Source organism: Rattus norvegicus, chromosome 3 (genome assembly GCF_021556685.1).
Source record: "Rattus norvegicus strain SHRSP/BbbUtx chromosome 3, alternate assembly SHRSP_T2T, whole genome shotgun sequence".
Taxonomy (NCBI): domain Eukaryota; kingdom Metazoa; phylum Chordata; class Mammalia; order Rodentia; family Muridae; genus Rattus; species Rattus norvegicus.
The window spans coordinates 160,985,161-161,005,661 of NC_141536.1; the positions used below are offsets into that span (position 1 = coordinate 160,985,161).

Genomic DNA, 20,501 nt, shown 5'->3' on the forward strand with positions numbered 1-20,501 from the left:
TCTTCCTCCTCCTCTTCCTCTTCCTCCTCCTCTTCTTCCTCCTCCTCTTCTTCCTCCTCCTCTTCCTCTTCCTCCTCTTCTTCTTCCTCCTCCTCTTCCTCCTCCTCCTCTTCCTCTTCCTCTTCCTCCTCTTCTTCCTCCTCCTCCTCTTCCTCCTCCTCTTCCTCTTCCTCTTCCTCCTCTTCTCCCTCCTCTTCCTCTTCCTCCTCCTCTTCCTCTTCCTGTTCCTCCTCTTCTTCCTCCTCCTTCTCTTCCTCCTTCTCCTTCTCTTCCTCTTCCTTCTCTTCCTCCTCCTCCTCTTCCTCTTCCTCCTCTTCTTCTTCCTCTTCCTCCTTCTCTACCTCTTCCTTCTCTTCCTCCTCCTCCGCTTCCTCTTCCTCCTCCTCTTCTTCCTCCTCCTCTTCCTCCTTCTCTCCCTCCTCCTTCTCTTCCTCTTCCTCCTTCTCTTCCTCCTCCTCCGCTTCCTCTTCCTCCTCCTCCTCTTCCTCCTTCTGTCTCCTTCCTAGACTTTTCCCCGCCTACCCTTCCTTCTCATCCAATGATAGGCTGGACCCGCCTTGCTGCATAATGACATCATCCTACAGGACTGGATCCCCTGTGCTCACATTTTTAAAAGTGGATCTGGGGAGTTGGCTAAGAGCGTCGCTGCTCTTCCTGAGGTCCCAAGTTCCCAGAATCCACATGGCTGCTCACAGCCATCTGTAACTCCAGTGCGGGGGGAATCTGATGGTCTCGTCTAGCCTCTATGAATAGCAGACACACGCATGGTACACACACATGCAGTCAAGCTACGTGGCGGCTTGCATGTGTCATTTAACTTCCCCATGACTGCATTCTTACCACAGATGTTCTGGAGTTTTCCATGGGATGATTTGTGTAATACACAGAGGAATAGCTCAGTGGGTGGCGTAGAATGCCTTCCTGTTAGAGATCTCATGGGCAGGCATGAACTCACGCCCTTGCCTTTTTGTAGAGGGGCATCATTTGAGGGTCCTCGTGAGCATTTTTAACCATGTGTCCCGAGGGTGTGCTCCTATCCCAGTTTGTGGGATCAGGGGGAGTCGTCCGGTTTTGATGCATTTTGACAATAACTCCAGTGATGTGCAGAAGTTTGTTAGATGCGAAAGAAAAGGTTAAAAGGCCCAGTGGAAGCATAGGGACATGTGGAGGCAATGCAGGGGCACGAGTGGGTTTTCCCAACGAGAGGAAGAAAAGCAGCTCCTTTGCTATGACAAAACACCATGACCATGGTAACTTGTAAAATACAGAAGCCCGGGGCTGGGGATTTAGCTCAGTGGTAGAGCGCTTACCTAGGAAGCGCAAGGCCCTGGGTTTGGTCCTCAGCTCCGAAAAAAAGAACCAAAAAAAAAAAAAAAATACAGAAGCCCACTGGGGTTGCGGTTCCAGATGGTTTGGCATAGCGAAGGCGTGACGGCATGGTGGCAGGAACAGTTGAAAGCTTACATCTTGAGCCATAGGCAGGAAGGAGTAGGAGGAGGGGGGCAGCACATAGGGGATGGTGGGAGAAAGTTTACCTTTGTGGCCCATTGCCTCCAACAAGGCCACGTCTAGTCCTCCCAGACAGTTTGGCCAACTGGAAACCAAGCATGCAAACATAGAGGCCGTGGGAGCTATTCTCATTCAAACCACCATGAATGTGCCCAAAATGATGGCTGCCATGGAAGGGCAGAGAAAGGAGGTTCAGCAGAAGGTGAAGCCAGACTGGGAGAGCCCTTGAGTGACAAGAGCAATGGGGGGAATCACTGAAGAGACCTAAGCAAAACAGAGGCAGTCAGATGTTTAGAACCTGTCAGATTCTGATTGTTACTAACCCGGGGCAACTTTGTATGTGTTTTTTTTTTCTCCCCAGGGTCTGGGTGTTACATTGGCACCCACAACGGCCTTCAGACAAGGTGGTGGCTATAACCCATTATCCAGCCCTCAGAAATCAGATTGGATTCATGACACTCCAGTGTCGCTGGGAAAGGCTGATGTCAGAAATGCATCTATGACCAGCTTCACCAAAGAGTCGGGGACCAACACCATTCCAGGCTCCTCTGCTGTCCGCATTGGAGCTGTGACCCTCTCCCCACAGCTGGGGAACGCCGTGCAGAAGAAAAGCAGCCCCCCGGAAGAAACTTCGTATGCCTTCCTGACCCCCAGGGGGGACTCACTTCCTTCTGATGCAGGCAGCAGCTACAAGGTCCCTTCCAGGTTTCTCATTCCCAGAGTGGAGCGACAGAACACCAAACCTAACATTTATGACACCCCTAAAGCCATGCAGGGTGTGTTTCAGAATACTTCAAAAGCCACACAAGGGGTGTCTCTGGCAGGAAAGGAGCTTGAGAGAGGCAGAGAGGCTCCAGAGAATTCCCCCTGGGTCTCCAGACAGACAAATTTCCTGTCTCCCGACTCGGACCGATTATCTGTTGCCAGCTCAGACAGCAGGGCTAGTGTGGTATCTTCATGCTCCTCCCTATCCACGGACTCCTCCCCTGGCTCCTCCTCAGAGGACTCCGTGAAGGAGCTGTGGATGGACTTGGACTTTGCAAAAGAGACAGCGGTAGCTCTGCAAAGCAGAGTGGCCAGCTCAGTGGCGGGCCTGCTGCTCTTTGTAAGCAGGACCTGGAGGTTCAAAGACTCCTTGGAAACCAACGTCAACAGAATCCGAGGGGCCGCTGACCGCGTAGAGGAATCCTTGAGAGAATTTCTGGATTTTGCCCAAGGTGTTGGTGGGTTGGCCTGCAATCTCACAGACAGCTACCTTCAGGCTAGAGTTAGAGATCAGCTCCAGACGATCTCTAGCTCCTACCAGACGCTGCTGGATGCTAAGGGGACCCTGGACCGCTGCAATTGGTCGCTGGAAGTTCTCGTGGTGGACAAAGCCCAAAGCAGTGTGGATGACCTGGAGAGGTTTGTCCAGGTTGCGCGGGTAGTTCCGGAGGACGTGAAGAGGTTCACCTCCATCGTCGTTGCCAACGGGAAGCTCCTTTTTAAACAGAACTGTGAGAGAGGAGAGGTGGACTGGAGGTGTGAAAGATGCATCCAGCCTCCCCAAAGAGAAGCTGAGTCCCACCCAGAGCGCAGCAGCCCCTTCCACAAACAGCCAGCAGCTGAGCACTCCCTTGAGCTGGCGAAGAAAAGCAGAGGGGATGTCTGTGGGCAGGTAAGTCAGGGAGACAAACAGTACACAAGGACTTCATCTGTTACGGGAAATGATCATCACTGAGGGGAGATGCTGGCGCCGTGTGCGTGTAGAAATGTACACTTGCACATGCGCGTGGAAGCCAGAGGACAAGCCTGGGTATTGCTCCTCAGTGTCTCTCACTGGGCTGGAAGAGGTTGACTAGGTTAGGCTGGATGGATGGCAGCACCTAGGGGTCTGTCTTCCTCTGCGGCCCAGCACTGGAGAGACGGGCTTGTGCCACCACACCCAACCTTTTCCCATGGGTTCCAGTGGTTGAGCCCAGGTCCACTACTTGCAAAGCTCTTTAGTGACTGAACTATGTCCTGGTTCTTTTTGAGTATGTGTGTACATCTAGTGTGTGGTGTGTGGTGGGCAGTGTCTGCCTCTGCCGTTCTCCGTCTTTTTTTATTGTTGTTGTTTGGGCTTTGTTTGTTTGCTTGCTTGCTTTCGAGACAGGGCTTCACTAGGTAGTTCCTGTCCTAGAACTCAACATGTATATCGGGCTGGCCTGGAGCCCACAGAGATAAAACTGTTTCTGCCTCTGCCTCCCATGCCTCTCATGTCTCTCCCTCCCCCTCTCTCTCTCCCTCCCCCTCTCCCCACCCCCACTCCTACCTGCCCCCGGAGGCTGGGTTTAGATGCCTGTGCCACCGTGACTGGCACCACTATCTTTTTACTCTTTCTTTTGAGTTGCCCGGGCAAGGCTTTGAACTAGGGTTCTTACTGCCTTAGCCTTAGGGTTTAGCACCATGACCAAAAGCAAATTGTGGGGGAAAGGGTTTATTTATTTGGCTCACACTGCCACGTCGCTGGAGGAAGTTAGGACAGGAGCTCAAGCAGAGAAGGACCCTGGAGGCAGGAGCCGATGCAGAGGCCATGGAGGGTGCTACTCACCGGCTCACTCCGCATGGCTTGCTCAGCCTGCTTTCTTATAGCACTTAGTACCAAGAGAGGAGGCACCCGCACACAGCGGGCAGGGCCCTCCCTCACCAAAGCCAATAAATGCGTCGGTAGGCAGAATCGTGAACAAAATCTCACATCTCAGAGTAAACTTTTAAAGTGGGGCACAGTGGTCATGCTATAACCTCTGTACTCAGGAAGCTGAGGAAGAAGGTGGGGAGTTTCAGGCCAATCTAGGCTACAGGGTAAGATCTTGGTGGGGTTTGGGGGTGAGCACAAAAACCACCAACCATAAAAGTGAAACAAAAAAAGCGAACTTAGGCAGCCATTGTAATTTGAAACCTATTTAAATTAGTAATTTGAGATTTAATTTTTTTTCAGAAGTCACCTAACCTACAAAAGAAAGGAAAGAACACCATGGAAGGAAAGTCAAATGAAAACCAAGACTTCTGTGGCACGGTAAGCCCTTCGCGCCCCCCCCCCCCCCCCCAGTGCTCTGACGAGTGTGATTTTGCCTCGGAGAGCTCTCCTTGGCTATGGAAATCCAGTGTTACAGCCCACTCCATGTTTAAGACTTCCGTCTGTCTTCTGCTTTCTTTGGTAGTGGAAGGAAACCTGGACACCCAGGGTGGAGCATCAGTCCCTAAGTATCAGGGGAAAAAATTCAGGTGTTGTTCAGGGTTATCATGAGTGGCGTCAACATGGCATTTGATGACACTGTCGCACATCCTGTGATAGTTTTCCCTCTCCCTCTCTCCATTCTTTGCATTTGGAGTTGAATCTAGGGCTCTGTGCAAGACAGGCAAAGATTACCACTGAGCCACACCCCCGCAAAGATTACGACTGAGCTACACCCCTGCCCGGCAACCCTTTTGTGTCTCTCTGATCAGGAACGCAGTAAAGCATTTTGGTCCAGGGGTTAGGTATCTTCATGGTTATCTTTGACACTTGATCAACAGCTTCTAAACCAAAGATGCTATCGTGGTTTGTTTTTATTGGCTATCCTCTATTTGTGGCAGAAGGCAGTTTTCCGTTTACCAACGTTAAATGTTCCCCTAAATTAAATAAAGTACAAACGTTGAGTCCAGGGCTAGGGAGATGGCTCAGTAGTAAGAGTGCTTGCTGTGCATGCATGCAGACCCGAGTTCAAATCCCTAGCACCCATGTAAAAACAGCATGGCTGACTACCACATGCCTGTAACACCCAGCATTGGAGGGTGGGTAGAGACAGAGTCTGGGAGCTCACTGGCCAGTAAGCCTAGCCAAAATGGGGAACTTTCAGTTCTCCTCGAGACCCTATGTCAAGACAGGAAGATGGGAAAGACTGGGGAAGAAACTTGACACCATGTTTTGGCTTCTGCATATATGTGCACAGCAATATCTGTTCACCCACACACGAACCATGCACCACACACACACACACACACACACACACACACACACACACACACACACACAATGGAGTGAGTCCATTTAAAACCCAAGTAAAAACCAAGACGACATTGCAAGAGGTCAGAGATGACGGTGTCAGTACAGTAAGCCAGAAGACAGCCAGGGTACTGGAGAGAGTAAGACAGGATACAGATGCTCATTGACTCGGACAAGGTCATCTGCCTTCTCAGAAACAATTCTGCACCAGAGCCCAACTCTCTCAGAGCTCTGCTCCCTGAGCCCTTAGCTCTCTGGCTCTCTCCTGATGGAGGCCACATTGTTTTGTCCCACATGAGGAATGCCTTGACTTCCTACAAATCTGATCTCTTGCGTCTGGACAGAGGCCAAGAATCTGCATCCCCAACAAGTCCTGAGTCGATGTTGATGGGGCTGACCCAGGGCTCACATCTGCACAGTGCTATTTTGTACTAATAGAGCTTCCTCACTGGCTCCGTGTTTGGGATGCACTATTTGGCTGCCCAGGGCCCCTGCCCGCTAACTACCTACAGCCCATAGCAGTCTCTCACTAAGAGATGACAGCTGCCTCCCCATCCCCGACCCAGGTACATTCTTCATTTCCAAACCAACATGCTCATGATGCAATGTCTGTCTGTCTGACTGACTGGTTCTACCCTTTGCCTGGAAAACAGGGTTCACCACATAGGTCAGGTCAGTCTTGAATGGGCACTCTTCCTCCTACCTCCAAAGAGTGGAGATAACACCCCTTGAACACTTGAAAGTTGCAAATTTATCATTATGGATGTGTTCCTTAGAATGTGTTTCTTATGGTTTACAGAGCTGGTTGAGTAAAATAATACACACAATTGTGTTGCAATCTATAACACAAGAATACATACAGTTGCATACAGAGCAGTGCTTTGAAAACACTGATATTCCAGCTGGGAGGTTGTGATCCCGTGCCTTCAATCCCAGCACTTGGGAGGAGGAGGTGGGTAGAGCTCTGTGAGTTCCTGGACAACCTGGTCTACAGAGGGAGTTCCAGGACAGTCAGGGCTACACAGACCAAGTCCTGTCTCAACGAAACAAAAATGAAACAGAACACAAGAAAGAAAGCAAACATTGACATTCATTTGTTAGACAAATGTCACAGCCAGCTCTGCATTTCCTTAACAAATCGGCTTTTTTGAAAGACGAACAGCATCCTGCTGGTGGTTCTGGTCCTTACATATTTTCTCCTTCCTCTTCTCTAGAGTCCTACCCCTCTTCCTTCTCCTTCTCCCAGTGGGCAGAACGTGGAGAGGAAGATCCGCCTGTCTGAGCACAGCAGGCTCTATTTCGGAGCACTCTTCAAAGCCATCGGTGTCTTTGCCAGTAGCCTCAGCAACAGCCAGCCCCCTGAGGTCTTCATCACTCAGAGCAAGCTGGCCATCACGATCGGGCAGAAGCTGGTGGACACGCTGTGCAGCGAGACCCAGGAGAGAGATGAACGCAATGAGATCCTGTGTGGAAGCAGTCACCTGTGCGGACTGCTCAAGGACCTGGCGCTGGCCACCAAGAATGCTGTGATCCAGTACCCTAGCCCGAGTGCCCTGGGCCTCCTCCAGTCAGAGCTGGAGAAACTAGAGTACCACTCCCGGAAATTCAGAGGCACACTGGAATGAGGCCTACGGAGGTCAACTCCTGGCCTGTTTTATACTCACCACTCTTGTTCTGTGGTAAAGCCAATCGGAATGGCTGAAGCAGCCTTGGGTCTCGGAGCTGGTGTTAGTAAGTGGCTAAGGCCCTGTAGGACACTGGCTGACCACAAGGAGGTCAAGAAAGAGAGGCAGGTGACAAGTCAGGACCTTGGGATGGACCTGACTTCACTGACCTTCACTGTGTGAAGGTGTACAGAATGGACAGGGGAAGTGGCATTGTAGAAGCCATGTTTCATGTCGGTCGAATGTGTATGTGGTTTACAGTCATTCTGCGCATATCAGGCAGCACCTGAGGTCAAGGTCAAGGGGCTGGAGAGACAGCAGTGTGTCAAAGGCTCTGAGTGCAGAGAGTCCCAGTCTGATTGGGAAAACGGACAAAGAGACGAAGTACTATCGGCAGTCTGTCGGCTGCTAGTGAGAAAAGAAACTGGGGAAGAGCGAGAATGGAGAAGGAGAAAAGAACTTTTCCCCAAAGGATTGACTTCTGTCATATTCATTGGGAAAGTGCAAGTGTTGGTGTCACACACCTTTAAGTTTAGCACACAGGAGGCAGAGGTGGACAGACAGGCCTTAAGGAGACCAGACCAGTCCACAGTGAGCTCCAAGCCAAAGGCTGCATACTGAGAACCGATTTTTTTTTTTTTGGTTCTTTTTTTTTCGGAGCTGGGGACCGAACCCAGGGCCTTGCGCTTCCTAGGTAAGCGCTCTACCACTGAGCTAAATCCCCAGCCCCGAGAACCGATTTTTTAAAGCCTCCCTAAAAGTAATGAGTTTGCCTTTTTTAATCTGTTGTTTTAGATTAATACTGTGAGACGTATACAAGTTGTATATGTGCGAACGTGGGTGTGTGTGCATGTGTTGCTAGAAACTGAATCTAGGGTTTCACGAATGCCAAGCATGTACTCTGCCATGAAGATTGACTCCCTGGCCCCCCAAAATGTATTTTTGCTGTTACTTCATCCTGAAGGTGATGTAACACCTGTTGGAGGTGGTTATGTGCTCTGTCCGGTCCCCTGCTAACTTATTTCATATGTTAAAATCCTGTGTCCATCGGTTCCCCTGCTCAAATTAGGTTTGTACTTCACTAGTCTCAAATCTGTTGCATTATTTATCTATAATCATGGGTTTAAACACATTTGCAAAGTCCTGAGAGATGGTTCAGGAGGTAGAGGTATCAATCTTGACTTCCCGAGTTCTATTCCTGGGACCCATGTGGTGGAAGAAGAGAACTGACTCCTGATAACTGTCTTCAGACCATGCACAAAATAAGACGAAACTGTAATTAAAAACTTATCAACAGATGAGCAGGCTGGCGGCAATCCTTTCTTTGAAAGTGTCTCTGAGCCTTGTCACCTGAGTGCCTTTGTCTCCAAAGTGAAGTGTTAAAGACACCTCCACTTTGAGCTCATCTGCAGTGAGTGTGCAAGCTTGTATGTGTTGGTCTGGACTGGAAAGCAACACCATCATTGGTGTGTTCCCAGGGTGGGTCAGGAAGATGTGGCATGCCGACAACACCCACAATTGGTCACAGTTCCTCTCGTGCAAACCGCTTCCTTTCTCTCTGCAGCTCAGTCTTTCCCCTCATATCACTATGGTTATCTTATGCTTCCCGCCATGGTGGGGAGGGGTCCCTGTCCCTCCTGAGCACCGGATACCTCCACAGAAGGAGAAAGCATTCCCAGGTTGTGTCAACTTCTATCTTATCTGCATGTGGTGGGCACTTAAAAAATATTGACTCTAGGGACTGGAGAGACAGCTCAGAGGTTAAGAGCACTTGTTACTCTTACAGAAGACCTCAACCATTTGTAACTCTACTTCAAGGGATCTGATCTCTTCTGGATCCTTAGACAGCAAGCATGAAGGTGGCATAATACATACATACATATATGCATGTACATACAAACATACACCCACACATTCATATGTGCAAACGCTCATATGCGTGGAATAAAAATAAATCCTTTTCTTAAATGTTGATGTCATTTGGGGTCAGAGAGCACTTTTTGCTCTTCCAGGGGACCTGAGTTCAGATCTTAGCACCTTCAATGGACAGCTCACAATTGCTTGCAACCACGGCTCCAGGAGAGCCAGTGTCTTGTAGGCTCTGCGAGCACCTGTGCACGTGCTCACACTCACACTGAAACATACTCACATTCCAAAGCCCTAACCACCGGCCCAGTGTGGCAGTGGGATGCATCTAAGGAGTCCTCCTGCCAGTTCTGCAGAAATAAAGATCTGAGGTTCTGGGAGAAGTGGCTATGTGGACGGGTCTCGAGTAACCCTGTTACTTAATTAGTCATAAGGGGACTTACAGGACCCAGGACAGTCACTCAGACCTATGCCTCATTCTTTTTGTTTTATGAGACAGGGTTTCTCTGTGTAGCCCTGGCTGTCCTGGAACTCACAGAGCTCCTTCCACCTCTGCCTGTTAGTCTGGTTAGACTGAATCACACTGTATGTGTGGTTTAGGACCAGACGGCCATGCTTAGCCATTCTTGGAATGGTGAAAAGTCTTCCTGACTCCAAGTGCTGATCCAGAGCCACCCCTGGAGCTGGCTCTCGTAAGCGTGGCAGCCAGGCACGCTGCACGAACCTACATCTGCCGGGAGGCAAGGGTTGGCAGCCTCAAAAGCAATGTGTGCTCACTTTCACATTAATGATTGATCCATGTCCCTTCAGCCCCAAGGCAGGTTGTAGAGGTGTGCTTGCATGAAGGCTGGCACAACATTTCATATTGGAGCCAGGGAGCTCTTAGTTGAGGAATGCCTCGCCTTTTACAGCAGACCCTGAGCACAGCGGGTGGAAGTGTGTCTCTCACTAAGACATCATTATTTATCTGATTTTCAGCAGCTGGCACTTGGGAAGCAGAGGTCACATTGAGGGCAGCCAGGGTTATGTAGTTAGATTTGGTCTCAATTTAAAAAACACACATACACACACACACACACACACACACACACACACACACACACACACACACGCTCTGCTGGTGGCAGTTGCAGCACACCTTTAATCCCAGGACCCTGGAGGCGGAGTAACAGGTGTATCTCTGTGAGTTCAAGGCCAGCCTGATCTAAAGAGCAAATTCCAAGATAGCCAGGGCAACACAAAGAAACACTGTCTTGATCCAAAGAGATTATTACACCTATATCTATTTACATAGAAGTCTATACATATACATATATCTGTAGATATATCTGCGAATTTGAGGTCAGCCTGGTATACATAGCAAGTTACAGGCCACTCAGGGGGTATACAGTGATCCCATCAAAAAATAATAGGTGTCTATAGATAGATAGATAGATAGATAGATAGATAGATAGATAGATAGATACTTTGTTAGTAAAAATAAAATCTGGGACTGGAGAGATAGCTCAGTGGTTGAGAGCACTGACTGCTCTTCCAGAGGTCCTGAGTTCAATTTGTGAGATGGTTCACAACCATCTGTGATGGGATCTGACGCCCTCTTCTGGTGTGTCTGAAGACAGCTACAGTGTACTCATGTATAATAAGTAAAATCTGTCCTGCAACCTGTAGGAAGAAACTCTCTTTTTCCTATAAGGTTGTCAGCTGCAGCATCCTTGAGAAGATAATTAAGAACAAAATGCCACGTGGTCTGCTCAGATATGCAGAAATGGAAGACACCCATTGCAAGGTTGGGGAGGCGTCTAGAAGCAGGGGTGGGGTGTGGCTGGAAGCAGGGAGTGCTGTAGGCAATCGAAGGGTAAAGTCTATCACTCGACGATAACAGCATCTATCTGCACTGGTTCTTTTGCTCAACACTGTCCCAGTGCCTCATCAACTTGAAGCCCACCTTTCCCCAGTGACAGACAGCCTAGCAACCCGTGACTGGAGCTGCTTTTTGTATTTTTAAATTTCTAGAGTTGTGTTCAATCCAAGAACTGTTGTCAAGAGATTCCGCTAAGTTGGCAGTGTGTGCGCTTACCATGCATGAAGGAAGCCTTGACTTCCATCTCCAGAACCTCATAGATGGTGGGAGGGGAGGGATTTCAAGATCATTTTCAACTACATATGGAGGTTGAGGCCAGCCTGCGCTATGTGAGAGACCCTACCAAAGCAGGCAAAGAAAATCCTTGTCAACCAAGAGCAAACCCATTCTGTACAAAACCATGAAAGATACTGTTCTGGGCTGCAGATGCTTCCTTCCCTCTTTCGAAAAGATGGCAGTGAGCCCGCCCGGACTCATTTCATTAGACTGCCCTGCATTGTGATGGTTTGTATGTGCTTGGCCCAGAGAGTGGCACTAGGAGGAGGTGAGGCCCTGTTGGAGTAGGTGTGGCCTTGTTGGAGTGGGTGTGGCCTTGTTGGAGTGGGTGTGTCACTGTGGGCAAGGACTTAAGACCCTCACCCTAGTTGCCTGGAAGCCAGTCTTCTCCTAGCAGCCTTCAGATGAAGATGTAGAACTCTCAGCTCCTCCTACACCATGCCTGCCTGGGTGCTGCCATGCTCCTGCCTTGATGATAGTGGACTGAACCTCTGAACCTGTGAGCCAGCCCCAATTAAATGCTGTCCTTATGAGAGTTGCCTTGGTCATGGTGTCTGTTCACAGCAGTAAAACCCTAACTAAGACATGTATTTTCTCAGCTTTTGGAGATATCTTGTTGACTGTTTTTTTCTAACAGCCAACACTTTGTACTGTTTCCTCTACAAAAATTAAGAGGAAATGGTGGGTGGTAGTGACAGCAACTTGGCCTCGATTATGTTCACTACACTGAGAGGGTGGAAACAGTGATGGCCCACTGAGCGAGCTTCCAGTGTGACAAGCACTAGGTATCACGTGTCCATTCTGATGCAAATACACTTTCTTAAGAGAGGGTCTTGCTATGTAGCCCAGGCTAGCTTCAAAATCACCATCTTCCCATGTGCTAGGATTATAGGCATGTACCAACCACTCCCCCCAAAAATAATATTTATAAAACTTCTTGGGCCAGTGGGTGAGAAGGATCGGTGGGGAAAGGTGCTTGCTGATCCACAGGTTCATATGGTGGAAAGATAGAACCATCTCCCGTAGGTTGTTCTCGGACCTCCACACACGAGTGTAGTCCACACACATACATGCTGGCAAACCCATCTTATGCATAAAATAAAAATAAAATTTTTTTTCTTTTTTTTTTTTTTTCGGAGCTGGGGACCGAACCCAGGGCCTTGCGCTTCCTAGGTAAGCGCTCTACCACTGAGCTAAATCCCCAGCCCAATAAAAATAAAATTTAAAAACCTTTGAAACTTCGGATATATTTTTAAGGGACAGGGGAACCGGGAAAACTCTCACCTAGGGTTGGTCAAATTTTTCACAGAGAGAAATGCATCTTTAACTGACCCAATCATTTTTTGCTTACAGATGGATTTCTGTTGGTTCAAGGCCAGCCAGGGCTACACAGTAAGCCCTGTCTCAAACAAAAAAACAAAAAAACACCCGGGCTGTTAAAAACAATGTAAGTGCTAAGGGTCTGCCCCATTGGACATAATGTCTTCCTCACACACAAAGCTTCTGGTGTCATCCCTGCACTGCATAACTGGGTGTGGTGGTGCACGCCTGTGATCCCAGCATTGAAGAGAATGGAGGCAGGAGGGTCAGAAGTTCAAGATCACCCTTGGCTACACAGGGGGGGTTCTACCTTTCTGCAAACCACCAACAACAACAACACCACCAACACCAGACTATTGTTTCTGTAAGAACAGAATACTTGTGAGTCTTCGGGTTTCTCTGGACCAGACACTACTCTCACCCCTAAACCCGGGCCACACACCCATGACGGGAAACTAAGAGAGCCAGCTCATAACTGTGTACTTAATCTTTAACCTTTGCTTGGTCTCTGCACTTTGTGGCAAAGCTGCATCCTATGTAACTTCGGAAGCCACAAAATCAGATGTATAACGACTATAAGACTCCTAAGTGTGACTCTCTCCCTTGAAAAAGCCATCCCTAAGTGAGGGGTGTTTAGTGTTATCCCTATGTCCCATATGTATGGCATATGCATCTATGATGTGCTAGAAAAACATGACTTACCACTGAAACATATACATGACTCATTTTTTTGGTGTGTGTGAAACAAGGTCTCCCTCTGCCTGCACCATCACTAATCTCTTTAACTGGCACAATGGGATGAGTGGCTGCGCTTAGCTTTTTGGAGACATTGGAGCCCTAGGTTTTGCCCTAAAAACTCTGGATACAGGGTGGAGATGTGCTCAGTGGCTAAGAGTGCCTGCTGTTCATTGAGCGATCACAGGTTGGATTCCCAGAACCCCAGCAGCTCACAAACAGATACAACTCCAGTCCCAGGGAGATCCAACACCCTCGACAGGCATCTGCATTCACGTAGTGCACAAGCACTACGTCTTTTCTTTTGTAAATCTGGATTTAAAAATACAGGAAAGGTAGCTGAAATGACAGGTCCCGTCCCTCTCATCCTTAGACAAAGCTTCCCTGGTCTGCAAAAATGACCGGGACGCAGACCTCAGGACCACCACTACTGATTTCCCAGTACTCCCTCAAGCACAAGCTTACGGAACCCAGCGTTAAGTCCCGGGGCCCACAGGGAAAAAGAAGGGGCAGCCCATGGCCGGAAGTGGACGCACTCCAAGGATGCTTCAGCAAGTCGCCCGAAAGCCAACGCCCAATTCCCTGACAAAGATTTTCAAGGGAACTGCTCCTGATCAAGGTCTCAGCGGGCCTCGCGCAGTGACCCCGCCCCCTTTGGCCGCGCGCTGTTTGTGTCATCAAGGAGCGCCGGAAGTGGGCTCGGTTTCTCCCGAGACCCCGGAAGTGACGGCTTCTAGTGTTTGCTAAGGCTTCTGACTATTGCTAAGGCTTCTGACTCCGGCTTTGGGATGGGTTGCGACGGAGGCACAATCCCCAAGAGGCACGAGCTGGTGAAGGGGCCGAAGAAGGTCGAGAAGGTCAGTGAGGACTGCGGGCCGCGGGGCTCGGGATGAACAGTGTCTGCTGGCGCTTATGGAGGGTTTACTGTTTGCAGTCACTACTGAACAGTACGATTAGACTGGGTATATGTAAACATTAACGCTAAAAAGGACAGAGACTGGGGAGCTAGTTAGTGGCCTAGCCAGGACTGGGATGTATGTGCAGTTAGCGACGATCACGGTGATGGATTTATGGACTTTGTGTGGGTTGTTTGTTTTAGACAAAAGCTCTCAACTCACTATGTGGCCCTGGCTGGCTGGAACTCGCACCTCTGCCTGCTGAGTACTGGAATTAAAGGTGTGGGCCACCAAGCCTTGGTATTTGAAAAATGCTTTTTTTTAAAAGAAATGTGTGTGTCTATATATACGTGTGTGGTATCCAAGGATGCCGTCAAACTTGGCTGTTCGAACCAAACTCGGGTTTGTTGGAAGAGCAGTACAAAGGCTTAACCACTGAGCCATCCCTCCAGCCTGAACTTTGTGTGTTAAAGTCTCCCCAAACCATTCCCTTATGTGAAGTCAGGCCCTTATTAAACTGTGTCAGCACTTAGCACACTGTGGTTGATCCTGTCTGACCCCCATGTCACTGTAAGCTCCTACTGGTGGATTCTGTGCACTGTTTTTCTTCCAGAACTAGCACAGTTTGTGTCACAACGAGCACTTTTGAATAAATGGGTGAACAGCCTTTAATTCTTACAAGACATTGAGCAAATTGTTCCACACTAATGTAATGGTAGGGAAGCTGAGTTCCGGAAAGTTAGTTAACACCCCACTAAAGTGACATGGCCTAGAGTTGTGAACTGCTGTTCCCATCCAGTTGAAGGCATTTCAAAGCTAGTGTTGATGATGACTGTTCAATAGTATAAGGCTGGGATACAGTTCCCAGCACAGGGAGGATCATGTTTTCTGACCCAGCCTTCAGAGAACTTTGGGGTGAGAGGCGAATCCCATCCAGTATTGTATTTAAGACACTGCATAACTTCCTGACACGTTCCTAATAAACTCCATTGGGTCCTGTGTGAACAAACTTCTGCTTGTCTCTTTGCCCTCATCTTCTGCCCCTCCTTAGCTCTTACACTCTGTCCTAGATAACTTGGACCACCTTGCCCCCCAGCATCCTGAACATTCCTCACTCATAGTGACATCATTATTTTTCCATTCCATCCTTACTTGGGGGAAGGGGCCACTTGAGGCAAGGTTTGGCTGTTAGGTAGCCCAGGCTTGCCCCAGACACCTGAGTGGAGAGTGGCAGTGTGTGCTGCTGGGCTCTTTTCCTTCATTTCTTCACTCAGCCTTCGTGGCAGTCGGCTGCAGTCGTTCTCTAGGCCCCGCCCCCTCTGCTGCTTTCCTTTTTGTCTATGAGTCCTGTCTCTGTGGTTAGCAACTATGTATCCTATGTATCGATCTCCCTCCCTTGGGCTCTGGGGGTCCTTGCACTCTTAGCTCTGCAGTCTCTAAGATGTTTCTGCGCATATTAGACATCCACTGAGCATGTGTTGAAAGTCTGAGGACAGAGTGCCCCCAGACCACGCCAACATGTCACACTCAAGTGTGCATAAAGTATTCATCTTACTGTTGTCTTGTGCCCAGGGCTGACAAGAAGTAGTGTAATGGAAGAGTTGGCAAACAAAAACAAAAACAAAAACCAACAACAAGGGGCTGGGGATTTAGCTCAGTGGTAGAGCGCTTACCTAGGAAGCGCAAGGCCCTGGGTTTGGTCCCCAGCTCCCAAAAAAAAAAAAAAAACCAACAACAAAAAACCCAGAAAATGCTGATCTCAGAAGGGTAGCGAAAAGAAGAAAGAGTGATCAGGAAGGGCGGTTTTTATTAACCCCTTCATGCAAGTTCTTATTAAATGTTTGTTGTATATACTATTCTGGGCCCCAATGGCAAATCTGTCCCTTCTAGAGCTTCCATTTGAAATGCCTGTTGTGAAATAATCATATAGATATGGGGTGAGGCATCTGCTCCCGCTTTGGTGCACAGCTCCTGAGTCCTAAGGGAGATGTGTGGTGACTTTTCTTCTCTCTGCCTCTGTCTCTGACTGTCTCTCTGTCTCTGACTGTCTCTCTGTCTCTCTGTCTCTCTGTCTCTCTGTCTCTCTGTCTCTCTCTCTCTCTCTCTCTCTCTCTCTCTCTCTCTCTGTCTCTCTGTCTCTCTCTCTCTCTGGCCTGGAACTCTTTATATAGATCAGAGTAGGCTCAAACCAATAAAGTTCTACCTGCCTCTCTGCCTCAAATGCTAGGATTAGAGGTGTGCGCCACCACATCCAGCTCATGGGGACTAGGTAAGCTCCTGGTCAGGGACCAGTCACCAGAAAGACAAAATCATGATCAGAAGTTGACACTTGCATTTCTGTTTCTGCTGTTTATTTATATAGACACAAGTTCATGTGCACCATGTGCATACAGGAACCCAAGGGGCCAGAAGAGGGCATTAGATTCCCCATGAAACTGTAATTGTGAGCTACCTAACAGGGTTATAGGTAACCCAAACTGGGTCCTCTGCTAGAACAGTAAGTGCTCTCAGAAATTGAGCCATTTCTCCAGCACTGAAACTTGGCACATTTATATCCCTTTATATTCCAGGATAATGTTGTATAAGGTGTTACTGGGAAGACGTTATGTCATTTACAGTGTTAATTTACTGTAAAGGTATAGACATTAGTGTTGGTATTAGGACTGAAGATAGTTCAGGCAGAGGATCCCTTGGTACATGCAGAGTGGTTCACTCCCTGCCCTCTCTCTGCACCCTGTTCTGTTTTTTCTAAAGCTTGCACACAGTTTAATAATAGGTATGAACTTGCTTTGCATGCCTTAGGTTTTAGTGGGCCTTTATTTAACATAACACTGATTTAAAACTTTAAAATTTTATGTTATGTGCTGCATATGTGAGGGTCAGAGAACAGCTTTTGGAAGCTGGTTCTTTTCCTCTGTGAGTTCTAACAGTCAGATTGAACTTGGGTTGGTTTGTTTGTTTCGTTTTCTGTTTTATTTGTTTTTTCACCTCAGAGTTATCTCACCTCTAATTTCTCAAAATGTTTTAAAGTCACAAGTTCATATGTCTGTTTTTTATTAGCAACTTACTTATTATACTGGAGATTGATCCTCATGTATACCGGGATGTCCCTCCGTGCAGCCACGTTCTCCATATCCCAGCCATTTACATGGTTTCTTCTGTAGTTTTTAAAATACGTTTAGTTGGTTGAGAGCTGTGTGGCAGACATGCAGAGGTCAGAGGATGGTTTGCGAGAGTCGGTCCCCTCCTTAACCATATGGGTCCCAGGGACAGACTCAGGTCATTCGACATGGGGGCAAGCACCAGTACCCGCTGGGCTATCACAGACTGTTGTTTTCTTTTAGAAGCAGCATCTTGTTGGGTTACTCAGGCTAGCCTCAGACTTTATCCTCCTGCCTCAGACTCTCAAATACTGGAATTATGGTCACTATTGCTCCTGGGTATGGGTCATTATTCTGATTTTAAAATTAAAAACACCGGGGTTGGGGATTTAGCTCAGTGGTAGAGTGCTTGCCTAGCAAGCACAAGGGTTCGGTCCCCAGTTCCGAAAAAAAAAAAAAAAAGAAAAGAAAAAAAAATTAAAAACACCACAGTATGTGTATTGGTTGATTTTCTACTGCTGTGATAAAACACCAAGGCCGAAGCAACTTCTGGAAAAGTTTATTTTGGCTTTTGTATCTCGAGGGAGTGTCCATGACAGCGGGTGGCAGGGAGGCCGCTGACTGATCCATTTTCATCCACACTCAGGAAGCAGACAATGAAGGAGAAGTAGGGTGAGGTTATAAACCCTCCAAGCCCACCCTCGGGCTGTGCTTCCTCCAGCAGAGCTCTACCTCCAAGGTTTCATCAACCCCTCAGACATGACCACTGGGGACCACGAGCTCAGACATGAGCGTGGGAAGGACATCTCTTGTTCAACTGCCACAGTGCGGGATGGGATACATCGTGCACGTGAACAGACTGGAGTGAATGTGTGTGTTCTCTCTCAGGTTGACAAAGATGCCGAACTGGTGGCCCAGTGGAACTACTGTACTCTAAGTCAGGAAGTCCTGAGGCGCCCAATAGTTGCCTGTGAGCTTGGCAGGTATGGACTCCATGCAGTCACGATGCATTTGTTCTGTTGGTTTTGAAGAGAATACTGAAGTACTTGATTGATGAATAGGGGCCGTCCTAAGCAGATTGGTGGGGAAGCTGAGCTGTGCGTGGACACAGCTCTGCACCTTCCCACTCAGTTTGCTTTACTCTCAGGAGCCAGCAGTAACTGCTGACACAGAAACCCGAAGCCTGAAGCAGCCATGAGTCCTGTAGAGAGCAGCGGGGAGTCGGAGTGGAGAGGGCATGACCTGGACATGACCTGTGTAAAGGCGGTGGGGGCACTGCTGCTCAGCTCTAGCCAGTTGTGGAGAATGCGGGCCTAGTGGCTGTAAAACTTCTGACTTTTATGTTTGAAGGACGGGGAATAAGCTCTTGCACGTTGATTTTTTTTTAAGTTTAAAGTCTGCCACCCTGGCTTTAAGCCGCTGCTTTGTGTGCCGGGGCAGCAGTTGAAGCAGGGTTCTATCTGCTGTTAGCAAAGGCGGCCGACTTTTCGGTCATGTTCAGGTCTTCCTTGTTTGGTTATCCATAATCATGACTGCAATAATAAACTAATCCTTCCTGTTGTAGACTGTATAACAAAGATGCTGTCATCGAGTTTCTGCTGGACAAATCTGCTGAGAAGGCCCTAGGGAAGGCCACCTCACACATTAGAAGCATCAAGGTAGGACGGGGTGTGGCTGAGCTCCAAGCTCCTCTGAGTGAAGGCACTTTAATAGGATCTGGATCTCAGTTAGGGTTTACTGCTGTGAACAGACACCATGACCAAGGCAACTCTTAGAAGGACAACATTTAATTGGGGCTGGCTTACAGGCTCAGAGGTTCAGTCCATTATCATCAAGGCAGGAGCATGGCAGCATCCAGGCAGGCATGGTGCAGGAGGAGCTGAGAGTTCTACATCTTCATCTGAAGGCTGCTAGTGGAGGGTCTGGAATACTGGCTTCCAGGCAGCTAGCTTGAGGGTCTTAAGCCCACACCCACAGTGACAGATGTTCTCCAACAAGGCCACACTTCCAAATAGTGCTACTCCCTGGCTAGACATATTCAAACCACCACAATCTGTATGCATTAACGACTGAACTTGCACAGGCAAGATGCTCAGGGGGTGAAGCACCTCATATGCAAACCTGTAACCTGAGTTTCACCCCTGGGAGCCGCATGGTGCAAGCTCAGCAGCTTGCTCTCTGACCTCCGCAGGAAGGCTGCAATGTGTTACTAAAGTAAATAGGTAAACGTATCAGGCACTGTTTTAAAAACAGCGATCAGAGCTACGGAGATTGATTATCGGGTAAAAGGCTTAACGGACAAGCATGGGGACTTGACTTCAGATCTCCAGCACCAGGTGAAAAGCTGTGTTTGTGCCTGTGATCTCAGCACTGGGGAGCTGGAGGTGGGCAGACCTCTGTAGATCGCTGGGCAGGGAGTCATGCTGAACTGTTGAGCTCCAGATTCCCTTAGACGCTCAGAGAGCAAGGTGAAGAGAGGGAGAGGACTCCTGAGCTGATTGTAATGGCTCCTGCAGGAGCGTATGCTGAAGAGGAGGAGACAGGAGGATCACAAGGAAAACACCAGATATCCACCCAGCCAAAGCATCGAGCACATACCCAGGAGCACACACACACACACACACGCAAGAGCACACACACACACACATGCAGGAGCGCACACACACACACACACACAGGAGCGCACACACACATAGGAGCACACACACACACAGGAGCGCACACACATGGGAGCACACACATACATAGGAGCGCACACACACACACACATACATAGGAGCGCACACACACAGGAGCACACACACACACACACACACGCAGGAGCACACACACATGCAGGAGCGCACACATACACATACATGGGAGCACACACATACACAGGAGCAGACACACACACAGGAGCACACACATACACATACATGGGAGCATACACGTACACAGGAGCACACATACACAGGAGCACACACACACACACAGGAGCACACACGTACACAGGAGCGCACACACACACACATACACAGGAGCACACACATACATGCAGGAGCACACACATACATAGGAGCACACACACACACACACGCAAGAGCACACACACATAGGAGCACACACACACAGGAGCGCACACATGCATAGCACACACATACACATACAAGGGAGCACACACATACACAGGAGCAGACACACACACAGGAGCACACACATACATAGGAGCACACACATACACATACATGGGAGCATACACATACACAGGAGCACACACACACACAC

At 48.7% G+C, this 20,501-nt stretch overlaps 2 protein-coding genes across 2 annotated transcripts in view; both read left to right on the forward strand.

Annotated features, from left to right (window-relative positions):
* Positions 1-8,477, forward strand: part of Cass4 (Cas scaffold protein family member 4) — a 39,400-nt gene extending 30,923 nt beyond the window's left edge. The window contains 3 exon segments of the mRNA NM_001413236.1: positions 1,871-3,166; positions 4,469-4,546; positions 6,730-8,477. Coding sequence (NP_001400165.1) covers positions 1,871-3,166; positions 4,469-4,546; positions 6,730-7,140 — 1,785 coding nt within the window. The 3' untranslated portion in view covers positions 7,141-8,477.
* Positions 8,478-13,962: 5,485 nt separating this feature from the next.
* Rtf2 (replication termination factor 2) overlaps positions 13,963-20,501 on the forward strand; it is a 29,581-nt gene continuing 23,042 nt past the window's right edge. Inside the window, exons 1-3 of the mRNA NM_001033890.1 lie at positions 13,963-14,094; positions 18,123-18,217; positions 18,799-18,892. Coding sequence (NP_001029062.1) covers positions 14,026-14,094; positions 18,123-18,217; positions 18,799-18,892 — 258 coding nt within the window. The 5' untranslated portion in view covers positions 13,963-14,025. The remainder of the gene's footprint in view (positions 14,095-18,122; positions 18,218-18,798; positions 18,893-20,501) is intronic.